We start from the raw sequence: 16,427 nt of genomic DNA on the forward strand, positions 1-16,427 counted from the left end.
GACCTTTGAAGTAACCTTTCAAAGGTCTATTTTTCTTCATGTAACTGACTAACACAAGGGAGCTAAACTATGTGCACAGAAATTTACTTTTGACATGGAGTTCAGCCAGGAAAAACTAATCTACCAGTATTCAAACACCTGTAAAAGCACTGAAAACCCTGAACAATATGGACTACAGAAAGTAAAAGTTCTTCTGCATAAATAAAACTTTATTACACATTTCTGCTAGAATGTTCTTCACTCTCTATAAAAATATTAAATGTCATATTCTGCAAATACCCTTTGCACAACAAAAACAAAAAACAAGATCTTTAACTGTCCCATGCAAATACCTATTTGTATTGCAACAGTGCTTGATAAAGACTTTAAGACTTTCTAGCTTGGTTTAGAAAGGCCACACGAAACTAAGCAGCAGATAACCACTAGGCTAGATGAGCCACTTCAATCACAAATCCCCATCCATAAAATATGACTTTGATATGTCAGAACATTCTTAGAAAAAGTACTCAAGACATTTAAAAGATCTTTTATTATAGAGATTAGTCAACTAATATCTTGTGAAATGGTACCAGAATTGTATGTAAATTTATAAAAATATACAGCTAAATTAAGTTTTCCTAATGCATCTAACAGGAGTTTGCATAAATTATTACCAGGTGACCTCCTCCCCTTTTCTTTGTATTTCAAAATGTAAACAAGAATCAATCAACTCCTACACAGAAACACGTTTACATTTATGTTAAATGTATTCCTTTACAAAATAAACTCTATTCCTCTGCATGCACAAGCATGATCTCAGCAATGCACTGGAACTCCTAAGGAGCTACAGCATCTTCCAAGAATGTATTAGAAGGGCCTATGATTCACGTAAGTGAGGAAATTACATGCAGATTGCAAACATTTCTAAAACTGAAAGATTTGGAAAAATACTCTCATATGTCCAGTTGAGCCCTGCATACCCTGTGGCTCAGCTACACAGTCTGAAGAAACAAGAGGGAGGGGAGGAAATACATCAAAATGTTTATGACATTCTTCCTTTTTAAATAACTGTGAATTGATTTTTGGTTTAAAACATTTTAAACCTAGTAAGATTATGTGGGACAGGTTATTTGGAAAAAGCCTGGTAGAAGTATACAGTTCTCTTCATACTTATGCAACCACTAGTACATGCAGAAGCGTATTTCAAATATTTAGGTACATTCATGTAACAAAAGGTTCTGACAAACTGACCCTGTTAAGAATTGCTTAAAAAAATAACAAAAATTGAACCTGAAATTAGTCAGATTAGAAAACAAAGATCCATATTCTGAATAAACTCCAGATACTTCAACGTTTCCAAATCAAGTCCTACCTCAAAGAAACAACAGCAATCAACCTACACGAATCTAATTAAAAGCCTCATTTTACAGTGTATTTGAAATTAATCCTTCAGTTTCAAAAGATTTTTTTTCACCTATTATTACTTAACCCAAAAATTATGTCTATTTAAAAAAAAACAGGGACAAGAAAGTATGCTTTGCATAAACTACAGATTATTACTGCTTCTGTGAGAAACAATGCAAAATTTCATTAACCACAGGGGAAAATACAAAAAGGACAGGTTTATCTTACAGATAAATTGATACCTTATGTGTGGTTTCAATTTGATTCAAGAGCTTTCTCAGAAATTAAACTGCTGTGAAGTAAGACCTCTACGTGCATAATTTAAACTATTTATAACACATTCCCTACTGCTGGGGAGAAAAAAAAATAATAAAAAAACCCCCAAGTACTTACCAGATTTATGCTGCCAGTAGGAGACCCATTAAAAGATTCTGGAAGCAGAGAGGAAAGGGAAAGGAAAAAACAGGTTAGAAGATTTTCTCCAGTGTTGGGCTACACACAAGAAGTAAAAATGCAAAGACAAAACATGATGGAAAATAACGGACAACTGTGGCATTGGGCAAAATGTTGCACCCAACATATAAGTACTTCAAGTTTCCAACAGAGATATCTAAAGGAAAATGCACCTAAGTCTATACAGCTATAGGTATGAAAAATAATTCAGAGAACATTCCTTTTTAAGTTTATATCACCACATGACATTGCTTCATTAAGGAGTCAGTTGAATAGTTGAACAATTTCCATCAGATTTGTACTTCAATTAATGAGAATTATTATTTTAAATGCTTTAAAAAGCCACATCTCCTATGTACTATTTCCAAATGATTAATATAGTTATGCATTAAAACTACCCAGTATCTTGCAGAATCTCAAATATTTCTGAATTAAAAAATGAGAATGCAAGAGTTACATACTTATTTTAGTGACATGCTTGTTACCAAGACTCGACAAAAAATTTACATGAAATTAATAAAGTTACTACAGAAAAAAAAGCTATGTGACTCCCAAAAGAAATTACAAAAAATGCACAAGGAGGAAACATTAACTTAAAAATCAGAGATACTACAGGAACTTTCTGATTTCTCAAAACCAATGTGGATCATTTTCTTATTTCCACTTTAAAGCAGAAAAAAATGATTCTAGGAAACCCCCCTTAAAGACACAGAGCTCACCTCCTTCACCATCATCTGATCCTCTGAAACTAGGATCCTTCAGCATATCCAGCTCAGCTAACATACGTACATACAAAACATTCTGTTTGAACGAAGGGTAGAATCTTTCATCTCGCAGCATCAATTCATACACCTTATTGAAATAAAAACGCCAACTTCAGAAATATTTTACATTTTTTAATTAATCAGACAAGCTTTCATAAATTGTACTTGACCAGCATGTATCTGTACCATTATGTGTCTCCAGGTTTCCTTTACAATCTTAATGCAAGTTTGTGAAATTTCAATTCAGGCTTGCTCTTAACGGAAAGGTTATGAGAACTAATTGTGCTAGAAGTGTAATACAGTCTGAGAAAACATCTAACGAGTGAGACACGTACATATAGGAAGTAGTACATTAACTCTAAATGTTTCCTTCCTCTCCTCTTAATCATTTCAATTGCACTATAAACATATTTGGTCTTCACTCATTTCACAACAGGTTATCTCTGAGAGTCCTTCTTCACTGATAAAACTACAACCAGAGCCTGGCAGACACTCACAGGGAGAGTGAGAAGAGGGAAAGGAAGGGAAGACACTGCATACTACTTTCCTGAAAAATTCCAGTTTGGCCAACACAGTATAATCCTACCTCACTAAAGATTTAACCACACCACCTCAAAAACTTATCTATATAGCCTATACAGTGACAGTATGTATACATATACACACACATATTTATATGTGGTGGGAATTCATTTACAATATTTGGATATTCATGTCAACTCTAGAATATTTTAATGATGGAGTTTTTTTTCATAGAATGCTTTCTACAAGTGCTATCACCTGGTAAGAATGGAAAAAAAAAATCATACAGGTCTGAGGAAGTCAATTTTTTTATTCTTTTGTAATTTCTTCAGCAGAAATCACATGCAAGGACCTTGTAAACTACTTTAAGCAATACAGATTTCACAAGGGTTTTCATTAGTCTTAAATGTGGGCCTCAGGTGCAACAGAGCAATTCTAAGTTCTACAGCTCACATCAGTAATTTTCAGCATGAATGAGAACATTAAATTAATGACCTAAAACTGTCTCAGACTGGGTATGTAATTTACTGCCAGAATATTTATTTACTTTTTTAGAAAATAATATATATATTAAACTTGATTGATAAAGTCTATGTGTGCAGACAGTAAAAAAGACTGTTTTATCTTCAGTATTTTGCTGCTTCCGAGCGCTACACTGTGCAGAAACAGAACAGTCAAATTAACTTCTGGAAAGAGATACAGAATTTAATATAGTAACATGCTTACATCCACCTTTGAAAAAAAGAGAGCTAAAACTGAACCAAAATTGTACACAACTTAGTTATCCTACACTTTTCTTAAATTAGTGCACAAACACAAATAATGATCCCATAATTCTAAATTGTGCTTCATAATTTTTTTCATACGGGATACCTACTCTGTCTACTGCTTTGAAAACCATGGGCTATGAATGGCTAAGCAGAAGTTGGCAATTTAGAATATGATTTTTATAGAATAGGAAAATGGTAAAGCAGGTTTTAAGTTTCAGATACTTGAGTTCCTTCCTCCTTTTTCAATGGCTGCAGTAACATTTAATACTCTATAGCATTAGCAGTTCTTATGAAATACAGGATGAATACAGTATACCTTTCTCTGAATGTCATCAAAGATTTCAGGCGTTGGATCCTCATGGTTCAGTGTTTCTGCCAGTTTTGCTACTAAGTTGTCATCAATATTAACTCTTGGAGATGCCTGTCATGGAGATCTAAATCAACTTTTGCAGCATAAAAATAAGAAAGCTTCTATTTTCACAAATAGAATCCAATACAATTCTTCAGGTTTCTAAGTAAACTAAGTTTCTGCTTGATGAGCATCTCTAGAACTGTCTAGAACACACAAAAGGAGTCAGACACCCTTCTTCCCCCAAAATTAAGTTCAGAGTTCATATTAAAACTCAGAAGTTTCAGGATTAAATACAAAGAATTTATGCACATTATTTGGAAGCAATACCTAAACTAGATTTATTCAGACCTAGAAGCAAGTTTTACTTATTTATGAATAAAAAGATCTAGATTCAGAAATTAAGAACAAGCCAGTAATGAAGTTGGATGAGTCCTGTAAGAGTTGAATCCAAGTAAGAAAATTGATGAAGTTCTGAAACATCTGTGGAAAGGCTAACAGTTTCTCAACTCCGCCAGTTTCTGGAGGTATTACTAGTAGCTGTAAATCACAGCAGCTTTATGTGCAGAATCTATTATAGCCACCAGCATGCTAACTACATCAGCGACCAGATTCCCAGTCATTCCTTGGTACAACATATTCCAAACCCCTGTCCATTAAGCACTTTTAAATGAGCCCAAGTTCACACACTTTCCCAGTTTTCTGTAATACAGACAGGGAGCCAGCACTGAACCAGAGCCAACATAGCTCAGCTGATAGTATGGCTGAGAGGCTGAGTTTATCAGCTTTGGAACAGGTCTAGTGTTAGGTGACTTCTGCCTTCAAACTACTGAGCATTCAGTCAGCTCAAAAGTCCATCAGAAAAAACTCCGCATAGTTCACCATGTTGATCGACTACTGGGGTGAAAAAGCCATCACAGCAAGCTCTGTACAGACCATGCTGATAGACTATTAAGGTGAAAAACCAAAGCGAAACAAATTATGTGGAAAGAGAAGCATTACGAGATATTTGAGGGATAATTTGTTGAGGAAAGTTTTTGAGTGAGTTGAGAGGTGACCGTTATGAATACACAAATTCAGAACAAAGACGCTTTGTTAACACAAGTTGACAAGTGTTTTCTTTCACAGAAGACTCCATTATTACACGACTACTGGAAGCATTCAAGCTTAGCCTATTGAAAGATACCCAACTGTGATATGTGAATAATTTACACAGACAATTACAGAGGCGCACAGGAAGTTACTTCATTTGAAAACCAAATCTTAACCCAAGTTTGTAAAAAAACCTGGATTGCATTTTTTAAAAACATTTCTTCTTAAGGGGCGTATGGGGGTGGAGGGCAGAGTAAAAGGAAGGGAAGGGGGAAAAGGACAGCACACACAAAGGAACAGAATTTCTTGTTCTGTCTTCACATTTTCTCTATTCCAGGAAGTCAGCTTCTGAGGAACACATTCAGGGCATTTGACAGGATAGTCAGTGCCAGTATGAGCCTTTTTAAAAGGGGAGGGGGGAAAGACATTTTCTTACTGCTTGACATGAAAGAGATGATACACAAGCAATAGCTTAAATGTCAACTTGTGTTACATCACATCCATTCCGTATTAACACAGCCCTAACAACCAAAGAAGCATCTGTGTGAAGAATAAATTCCAAACAATGAAGAAATAAGTTATTCCAACCTTTTCTGATAAATATTGCTCATAAACTCCAAAAGCAGCTGCTCTTAATAGACCCTTGGTTTGATTAGTCTGGTATTTTCCATCTTTCTGCCGGCTTTGAAGTACCTCCAGCTGTTGCTGTGCCGTAACCCTGTATCCTTCCACTGTCATCCAGAAAAACAGATGTGCTTGGCCACCAGTCTGCTGCATGTAATCTACAGAAAACAGCCACCACACAACCATAGTTACTGTTGTGAATCTTCAAATAAGATTTCTATATGATAATTACATATGGAACTCCAGGATCTGGTTATATATCTAGAATACTTGTCATCTAGAGTAAAAAAAATAAAAAGTACTACATAAATATTGGTGATAATCAGTAAACAAAATTAGCAGCAAAGTCTAGGATCCTCCTTCCAACGCTTCTTGCAGATGGCTGTCACATTTGCTAAGCTCCAGTCAGCTATCATGTCCTCGGTTAGCCAGGACTGCTGATAAATGGACAGTAGGTCAGTAAGCACTTCTGCCAGCTCCCTCAGTACCCTCAGGTGGCTCCCATCTGGCCCCATAGGCCTGTGTACGTCTAAGTAGTGTAGCAGGTCACTGACCATTTCCCCTTGGATTATGGGGGCTTCATTCTGCTGCCCATGTCTGTCTTCCTTTTCAGGGGGCTGGGTACCCCAAGAACAATTGGTCTGGCCATTAAAGGCTGAGACAAAGGAAGAAGTAAGTACCTCAGCCTTCTCCTCATCCTTTGTCACTATGTTTCCCCCTGCATCCAAAAAAGGATGGAGGTTCTCCTTAGCCCTTCTTTTGTTGCTAATGTATTTATAGAAACATTTTTTTATCATATTTTATGGCAGTAGCCAAATTAAGTTCTAATTGGCTTTTGGCCCTTCCAATTTTCTCTCTGCATAACGTCACAACATCCTTGTAGTCCTCCTGAGTTGCCTGCCCCATCTGCCAAAGATCATAAACTCTCCTTTTTTTTCCTGAGTTGCAATCAAAGCTCTCTGTTCAGCCAGACAACTCTTCTTCCCCACTGGCTTATCTTTCAGCACATGAGGACGGCCTGCTCCTGTGCCTTTAAGATTTCGTTCTTGAAGAACATCCAGCCTTCCTGGACTCCTTTGCCCTTCAGAACTGCCTCACAAGGGGCTCTGTCAACCAGGCTCCTCAACGGGCTAAAGCCTGCCCTCCAGAAAACCAAGGTTGTAGTTAAGCTAATCCCACGAAACAAAAACTATCATTTCACGATCACTAGGTCCAAGATGGCCTCCAACCATCATGTCACCCACCAGTCCTCCTATGTTCGCAAACAGCAAACAGATCCAGTGGGATGCCTTCCCTAGTTGGCTCACTCACCAGCTATGTCAGGAAGTTATCTTCCACACACTCCAGAAGCCTCCTAGACTGTTTCCTGTCTGATGTACTGTATTTCCATCTACTGCATAAACAGTACTATCACTGCCCACAAAACTGATGGATATTCTTAGTAATGACATCAGCCGCCCAATTAATTCACAGAAGAGAATCAAACATTAGAAAATATTAAAAATTGATTATACAGTTTTAATCTATCAATTTCTTGATTATAAACGTTGATGATAAACCTAAAGTAGTACATAAATTACCACTGTATTTTAGCTTCTCAAACAGACGACCTTCAGTAGCCTCGTAATCCTCTAAACTTCAATCTAACATCTATAGTCAATAGCTCCATTAGCTTCAGCAAGACCAGCAAAAGAAAGAGTAACGATTATGGTTAAGTTTCTGAGTCATTCTAATTACAGACCTTCTTCCAATGATTCTGTTCTAAACAGAACAAACATACAAAGTGACAGACCAATAAAACATTGCAAGAACAGTCTTACAAAGAGATCAGTATTGAAATAAGCTTGATACAAGCTTCTGAAAATACTGAGTATAGCGTTCTGATCAGTAAATTACAGGCTGATTTGCAAAAAAGGTTCTGGTTACTTCTGGCAAGGGGCACTCAGTAAATACCTATATTTAGCATTTTCAAGTGTACAGTCCTCTGAATTAGCATATTCCTTATAAATAAGACAGATCAGATAAATTAACACTTACCCATAAAAAACTGTAGTGCAACATTGTCTACCAGAATATGGTCCAGAGGGACTGTGCAAAGTTTTCCAAAGTTTGCTGCCAGTTTCACAGTATCTATTTCCTGTAAGACACAGTTCAGTGTGTTCATAGGCTTTTAAAACTTCTACTTACCACAAAGCAGACATAATAAAAATAATTTACATTATCGATAATAAAGGACCCTCTCAACTGTTAGTTATTTCCACAGTCATTCGTAAGTGATGATCTAGATCATAATGTCACATTCTCTAAACTATTTGCCTTCAACATGATGATTTCTGTTACATGGGAAGCTGGATTTTAACACTGCCATTCATATAATACTATACCAGCCAAATTAACCTGAAATCCCTCACCAAATGCGGCAGTAAGCATTTAAATCAATTAACAAGATGAATGTATTTCAGCATTTGATGGGATGCAGGTCACCACAACTTAAATTCATCTCTGCCCGACTTTCTTCTGTCAATATGACATTTCTCATTATTACAGCAATGCTTCTGGGTCCAGCTGTAGAAATTTTAACAGTCAACATACACAACACAAACCACGACAACGCAAGATCACATTATCTTTGGGCAACATCTAGGTCCAATTAAGAGAGTCCAGAAACTAAGCAAAGTCAAACATACTGACTCTGTCAGCTTTAAAATATAAAACAAGCAACACAACAACATGAGATTCTCAGATTTAACATGCAGTTTGCCTTAGGCTTTTTGTTGAACTGAAGAGGTAAATGTCTAATAAAAGGCAATGCACAGAGCCTACAAGGCATTGTAAAATAATCAGCAAGCAGTACCTTTATCAACAAGAAAAGAGATCTTTGCAAAAAACTAAGCCTGACGCACACAAGGTATGCACTGGAGCAGCAATAAAAGAACTGAATCTAAGTGTATAGATGCAAAGCATCTTTGTATTTATGTAACATTTTGGTTTAACTCTTGTATTGAGAAGGTAAGAATAGTTTCTAAGATATAGTGACATTCCTAAATCGCTAAAGCCAGAATCCAAAACCCTTTAAATATGTGAAGGTTAAGAAATTCTTTGTGTAACCGAACTGCAAATACAAAACTAACTTCAGCTGTATAATGTATTCCTATAACTGCATACTCTTAAGTTGTATTTCAAAATGCAAGAGTTAAAAAGCTAGAACGAACTAGTAAGTCATTTGCAACTGCACTCTTTAAGAACTAAAAAAATTCTATAACACTTACTTTTCCTGACTGCAATCTCTGAATTCTTGAATCACATACTTTAATAACATATAATAAACTGTTTATTTGATTTTTTATAGTGTTGATATCTGAAAGCAAAAACAAAGAGGATTAAACAATGCAGATGAGTATATAAACTCTTGTTCTGAAATGCTCTAAAAATATCATAGGAAAAGTGATATACCACTACAAAACACATCAGCTTTGAATAGGAGGGGGTTTTGTTCCAATTTAAACACCTTACTGATGGAAGTGAACAATAAAAAAAAATACTTTTCTCCTTCCTTTTTCAGATTAACTGTTAACTGACTACCTATTAAAACCTAAAGTATTACTCAAATTCTGAACCACCAAAGCAAGTTTCAATTTAGCGGAAGTATACCTAACCGATTAAAAAAAAAAAAACAACAACAAAAAAACCCAAACACTTATGAAGATATATTTATATTACTTAAATCATATTTACTTTTTAAATAACAAAATATTTTATACTATCCTGCGTCAGAATTTTTATTTTTTAAACTTTCAGAATATACTTCAGAGATCTTGCTGTTAAATGCATTTCAGATTTTGTATAACAATACATTACTAACCGTCTCCCGCTGTATCTAGAGATCGAAGATATTGCAGTTCTTCACTTGCTTTATCTTTCACTGCTTCCAACTCTCCTATATTATCACTTAATTTAATAATATTCATAAAGGCCTCATAGTTACAGTTGGAATCACGGATCTGAAACAAAGTTTTACAGTGTGAATGATGCAAAACAACTAAAAGCACGACATGATTTTTCATTAAGTCAATTATTTTCATACAGCACTGCAAAGCGGCATTTTGAAAAAACTCTGTGCTTCTAAACCTTCCTTTGATAGTAAAATTTTACATGAACCAAGAAAGCAGCAGCATGCACAGTCAAAACCTATTTCACACCATCATTTTCTGTTCTCAAGAAGTACAATAAAGACACATGGAAAGTTTGTCAACCGTTTTAATGAAAATCTTGTAAAAAACCCTCTTCTGCTATTACCCATTTCCTTAGCTAAGTAGGCAGAAACTGGTGAGGCCACTGAAAAGGTTTCACCTTTGCCAAGGTCCCCTGCAAGTGTACAGGCTCCTAAAGTAATGGCTTCTTAAGATAGAGAATTACAAAAAGAATTAAACCATTCTACAATGCAATCATAACCTACTGGGGGGGGGGGGGGGGGGAAGGAAATTACTGAACTAATACTCTCTCTGGAACCCTAATTTAGATAACCTTGTAAATACTATTAAACTATTTCAACGCATACTGTTTTCCCCATATTGGTATAAGGTGAACCTGCTCTAGGGACTTAAAGGAATTTGTGCAAGTGAAGTAAACCTGCTGTGCTGCCAAGATCACTGGCAACTATGTTGTGAATGAAGCACAGAGATCAGCAGAAGGTTGGCAGCTTTACAGCATGTGCACACAGGTGCAGAGGGCTGAGTTCTAATGCTGTCTTTACCACCTGAAGCCAAAAAAGTCACTTCACCCACATCTTTCATAAATGCTCATTTTGATATGGAAATGTAATGCTTGGTCTGTACTGCAGAAGTGCATTGACATGAGTTGTACAGAGCAGAAAGAATGAAGACTGGATGGATACCTTTGACCAAAGTTAATGGAAAAACCTTCTAGAAATCTGCTTTTAAAAGTAATAGTACAAAAAATACTTGAACTTCAAACATTTTGTAAAAATGTGAGTTTCACAGTGAAGACAGACAAGTTTGGATTAACTTCTAATTTTATATTGAAGCTTTGTATTATACTGCAAGAGAACCAGTATTAAACTCTGGTGTACCTAGTGAAACATGTAATGAAACCTCTAATTTTCAGAAATTAGAATCAGATTTGAATGAAAAAAATTCTTGCCAAAGATTTTGAAAGGAGCCAGAATTTATTCCAGTCATCTCTACTTCTGACCTTAATTTCTGCAGCATTCTTCATTAAGACTTGTAATAAATTTTTGAAAGCATTTATTCTTCTTTATCTTTCCTCTAGCACGTTTACCTCCTCATCTCAGAAAATGATTATGAAAATTAATATTTGGGACATCACCATCATAATAGAAAGCTTTGTAAAATCTCAGAATTGTACCTTTGGCTGCAGCTGGGGGCAGTGCTCAGTAAATAAAGAATGAGGCCAAGTTACAAATAGAGAACATGCATAGGAGGAAAGGGAAAATAAAAATTGAAAATCTTGGACCATATGAGCAGCAGTGCTGTTTCTTTTTAAAGTTAGGTTCTTGTAGAAAAGCAGCGTGCAAACTTTTACATGAAATGGAGGTGACTGGAGTGACATTATACACACACACTTGAATTCATTCTATACATAAGAACTTTACTCTGAAATCCAAGGATATTTTCAGTGTAGTACTTGAATACATAAGACAATACTAAAATATATGAATAAAAGTAGAGAGAACTTGGGAAAAGGGAAAAAAAATTAAAATTGATTCATGACCTGTAAGGGAAAATAAACTGTAAGTTTTAACTTGCTTTGCAAAAAAAATCAGTAACATTAATTAAAGTGCGACTATTCTATTTATGTTGATTTTACTATATATTACTACTATTAAAAGTCTGGGGGGTTTTTTGCAGGTATATTAGGGAGACGTCAATGTAAAGACTTTGTTCCTTATCATTCAGTTAAATATGTAAGGGTTACCACAAACACCCCTAAAACAATCACTGTGAGATTCCTTAACAGAAGCAAAAAAAAAACAACCCAACACAATCTTACTACTTGTCATTCTGGAGACCCCTTAAGCTTTAAAGGACACATCAGAAAAACAGTCAAGGAAAAAAACAAACAACTTCCATGGTTACTGCTATACTTCCTGAGCAGCTAAGCAAAAGTCAGAGGGCTCAACTTTACACTTTATCATACATCAGTCCCCAGTCAGGCAACTTTTGCTGAACAACCACAACACAGTGTACAGGTAATATAGTGTGAATGTGTACGTTTCTGTACAAACACACACATATATGAAATTTAATATAGCAACTGTAAGTTCACTATCTCTGTCAATATATCTATTGGTAATTTTTCTACTAGAAAGGTATCTGCCATGATTACAGGGAACACAATTAAAACTTTATACGAAAATATTCTGGAAATATAATGTTTAAAGTGAATGATAATTCTTACCATCCATATGACATACTGATTAATATAATCAGGATCACTGAGCTGGTTTATTAATGGAAGAAGAATTCCTCGGGAGAGGATTTCCTGAAAAACAAAATATAATAATTTTATACATGTATTCATAAAGCTAATATAGTTGCAACAATTTAAAGATCACTGTGTAGAGCTTAAATAAAAAAAATTATTACAGAAAATCCTCAATAGGCACTAGCACATTCCCTTCCAATTAACATCAGACGACATAAATACTTCAAAAAAAACAACATCCATTTTTGTCACATTTTTCTAATGTTGCTAGAGGTAAAAGAAATTTCAAGAACATTTTGCAGAAACTGCTCTCTGCTATTAAATACTTATTAAGATTGTGCTGAATTTAAAATAACCTAATATTAAATCAAATCAATTTTGAGGAGCAGTTCAGATCTAAAATTGTTTATGGCATTAAGCCAAGGAACTGGGATGCTTTCAGAGTCTGTACTTACCCTGACAAAGTATCGCATGATCTTGTTCTGGAAGTCTCCAGGAGGTAGCAATATATACAGTAAAACCTCACACAGATCCCTTAGGAATCCTAGTCAGGGAGAATGAAAAACCCTTAGCATGGTTTTATGTTATGTTACTTCACATCTTACCTGATATCATAAAAAACAACAGATAAATCCTTAAAATTAAATTAAAACATACAGTCGTATATATTATTATAGTGCTAGCCCCACAGCAACACCTTTCAGATTGAATATAAGCAGCACTGATGTTAACCTGAAACAGATCTAGAGTCTCAAAACCAAGACAAAAGACAGCCAAATTCCAAGAATCAAAATTTAACTGCAGTGTTTTCCTTATTTAACATATACAGGCTTTTTTTCCCTGCCTCCTTCACACTTTGCCAAAATGAAAAACCGCTATTTTTAATTAAGAGCACAGAGTAGGGATAAGGAAGGCAGATCTAACAGAAAGGCCTAAGAATTTGCAAAGCCATCTCCTGCTGCCCAGAAAACATATTTCTATGTTAAAATTCTTCCAGTGAAAAGAGGAATAGCTACATATGTACATACTTCATTATAATTACAGCATTAATATGTACAAATTAGAAAAAATACACATGTATAGTAGATAATCATGCTTTGAAAGTCACATGCTAAGATTTCAGTATATTTCATATTGTGAACACAATTGTTAGTATAATTTAGTCTGCTACACTAAAATCACTTGAGAAGATAATACTGAGAGACCTTCTTCATCTTTGGGAGAAGTGCAGACTAGATCACGACAGACTTCTTTCTCCATTTCAACTTCGACCTCAAAGAATGTATCTACAAGTTCCTCAGCTTGATCTATGCAAAAGAACATAAGAAGAAATACACTTTTTTTATAAAGATCAGAAACTTAAGTGTAAACGTTAATTATAAAATAAAGCTACCTGTATTTCACACATGTAAGATACCTGTCTACTCAGACCCAAACAAAGAAAAAAATATAAACCATTACATTACCTTTCATCTGATCGCCTTTCTCTGCTATTCTTTGCTGAGCTTTTCTGAAAACTCGAAGATGAGTGCCAAAGTCATCAACAAGTCGTGTAGTGAAATAAGGCTGCCAGTCTGTTTCCTTTGACCTATGAGAAAAGAACATCCATGAAAATGAATTATTTTATCCTGAACACAAAGAACAGCATTAAGTTTCTGCTTCTCCTTCCCCCCTTCCAGAACCACACTGATAGTAAAAATGGAAAGGCAAAGAAATAAATCAGTCTCCTAATTGCCTGGCCACTTAAAATAAATGAAATATTGTAAAATACCACTCTCACACCACATTAGTATTTATGCTTGAATTACTTTAAGGTCAACATTTGTATCTGAAATAGTGTTCCGATTCATAACATTGTCAAATATCTGAAAAATCCTGATATAAACAGTCTACAACCAAAAACCTAAAATATTCCCCAGTTCTTTTTCAGCAATACTTTCTATCATTTTGGAAGGGACGTAAACAAAATCATTTCCTTCTGAATTTGCAGCATACGCATGAGTGAGAAAACACAATTTCACTTGAAACTACAAGTGACGTAATATTATCAACAATTAATTCCACAGCTTATATAAGAGGTAATTAGCATGCATCTCCAACAATGCACATAGGTAAAGTCAGAAAATAGTCATTGTTAGAATTGCACAGAACTACTTCCTTATTGGTATGAAAAAGATGCAGAGATATTCCTAGATGTCCATGCCTTACCAGACAAGCTGAAAAGGCACTTGTACATTATAGGTTGAATGAAGCTAGATGTTACTGATGGCTTTTATTCTGCAGTAAGTATTCCACTACCTGGATTCTCTCAGATACCTACTTTGTTACAGCATAATCCTTCTACAACGCATCCATTTTTGTGTTCATTCCCTCACCTGTTCTTTCTTCCCTCAAAGAGAGAGGAAACGATGAGGAACTCTGGAGGAGAGGGAACCCTACCGCAAAATCTAGATGCGGAAATAAGCAGCAGAGCTGCCTCAAAGAACAGTCAATCAAATCCATCAACAATCCAGATCCACCATCCGCACAATCAACAAATCATACAAAGACACTAGGTGGCAGCCTTACATCAGCATCCCAAACGTACAACGAAGAGAAACTACCCACTGTATTCATTCCCCCCAGAAGCTCACAGGGTGTACGAAACAAGAGATTATGGTACTAATCTAAGACTGCTACAGCTATATCCAACTACAGTCATTGTAAACACACTAGATTATTTTTTCTTAATAACTACTACTGCAGCCCTGTTAAAACGATTTGATTTGTACAGAACAACACAACCGCACAGGAGTGGTGGCTATTTTTGAAGAACTATAGAACTGTACCAAAAACCCACAGAAGTTTTAATTAGAGGCTTTCACACTGATTTATCTTGGGAATAGCCCTGCTGTTTACATGAAACAGACCTGCGTATAAAAAGGTGATGATTCGTGCAACTCAGTGCTTAAGTTGCAGAAAAAAAAAAGCTATTCAGTAGTTTTAGACATTAACCTAAACTTAGAAAAGGACATTTTGCAAAAGACCATGACAACAATCATCATCTCCATTCATTCCTTAAGGGATTAGCAAAAGACTGTAGTTCTCAGATTATGATCTTAAAGTTTTACAAATTCTTTCTGTAAAATGCACTGAACTATGCCAATAGATAAACTTAAATAATCTACTACCATACAATCCAGAGAGGTATTTGTCCACTTGCTTAGACAGTGTATTGATGTAAATACAAATAATCTTACCGGGCAGAAAACTGAACAAGTGCATACTGAAGAGCCTGTCTGATTTCCAGAAGAAATGATTCATCATCGCTTAGTGTGTAATACCAATACTGCACGTAGTCTCTCAGGGAAAACTGGATTACCTGAAATTGGATAGGAAAACATAAAGATGAAGCAATGAACAAAAGACAACAAAATATGAAATAGCTTTCTGTGCCTGATAATGCAATAGCAGTCTTCTTAAAAGGTTAACATAGTGAACCATGCTCTCCTACCACTATGAAATTAGGAGTCAAACAATAAAACTCCCATACTGAAACCTCTTCTTCATACTGGTTCGCATGCATTCATTGCCTCTATGCTGAGAAACTATAATATACAGAAAAGACGCAAATACTGCCCAATATCCTGCCCCATCCTCAATGTTTTTTCACTTACCACTCTCAAATATTACATTTCTCAACTGCTATTTATCTCTCAACTACTTAGATATTACATAGTCAATACTTGCAAAAATAGAAATAGGTTAAACAGTCCTGGTTAGAACTTACCTGTTGCAAAGGCTCATCAATTATATTTGCACCTGTCAGTCTTCTGTCAATCTTAATAGGCCTGGCTTCACGTTTCATTTCTTCTATGCACTTGAAAGAAATTAGGAAATATAACTTGGCAGGTTTTAGCTATAATTAAAAATCACCTCCACTGCTTATGATATATGTCTACTTCCAGTAATGACCTCATGCAACATTTTCCCCACTATTATACTTTACAGTAGATAAAATACAAC

General features: G+C 35.4%; 1 protein-coding gene across 5 annotated transcripts in view; it reads right to left on the reverse strand.

The window, feature by feature from the left end:
* SNX13 (sorting nexin 13) overlaps nucleotides 1-16,427 on the reverse strand; it is a 67,258-nt gene that overhangs the window by 21,781 nt on the left and 29,050 nt on the right. For all 5 annotated transcript variants that reach the window (XR_005103716.1, XR_005103715.1, XM_037383879.1 and 2 more), the window contains exons 4-16: nucleotides 16,192-16,281; nucleotides 15,662-15,783; nucleotides 13,889-14,010; nucleotides 13,628-13,729; nucleotides 12,878-12,966; nucleotides 12,396-12,479; nucleotides 9,820-9,958; nucleotides 9,227-9,315; nucleotides 7,995-8,094; nucleotides 5,922-6,115; nucleotides 4,209-4,313; nucleotides 2,556-2,688; nucleotides 1,777-1,814 (exon numbers count right to left, since the gene is read on the reverse strand). Coding sequence is in view for 3 of the 5 variants with exons in the window: in XM_037383879.1 (XP_037239776.1) it covers nucleotides 1,777-1,814; nucleotides 2,556-2,688; nucleotides 4,209-4,313; nucleotides 5,922-6,115; nucleotides 7,995-8,094; nucleotides 9,227-9,315; nucleotides 9,820-9,958; nucleotides 12,396-12,479; nucleotides 12,878-12,966; nucleotides 13,628-13,729; nucleotides 13,889-14,010; nucleotides 15,662-15,783; nucleotides 16,192-16,281 (1,407 nt within the window). In the remaining 2 variants the exon portion in view is untranslated. The remainder of the gene's footprint in view (nucleotides 1-1,776; nucleotides 1,815-2,555; nucleotides 2,689-4,208; nucleotides 4,314-5,921; nucleotides 6,116-7,994; nucleotides 8,095-9,226; nucleotides 9,316-9,819; nucleotides 9,959-12,395; nucleotides 12,480-12,877; nucleotides 12,967-13,627; nucleotides 13,730-13,888; nucleotides 14,011-15,661; nucleotides 15,784-16,191; nucleotides 16,282-16,427) is intronic.

This window comes from Falco rusticolus, chromosome 4 (genome assembly GCF_015220075.1).
Source record: "Falco rusticolus isolate bFalRus1 chromosome 4, bFalRus1.pri, whole genome shotgun sequence".
NCBI classification, from domain to species: domain Eukaryota; kingdom Metazoa; phylum Chordata; class Aves; order Falconiformes; family Falconidae; genus Falco; species Falco rusticolus.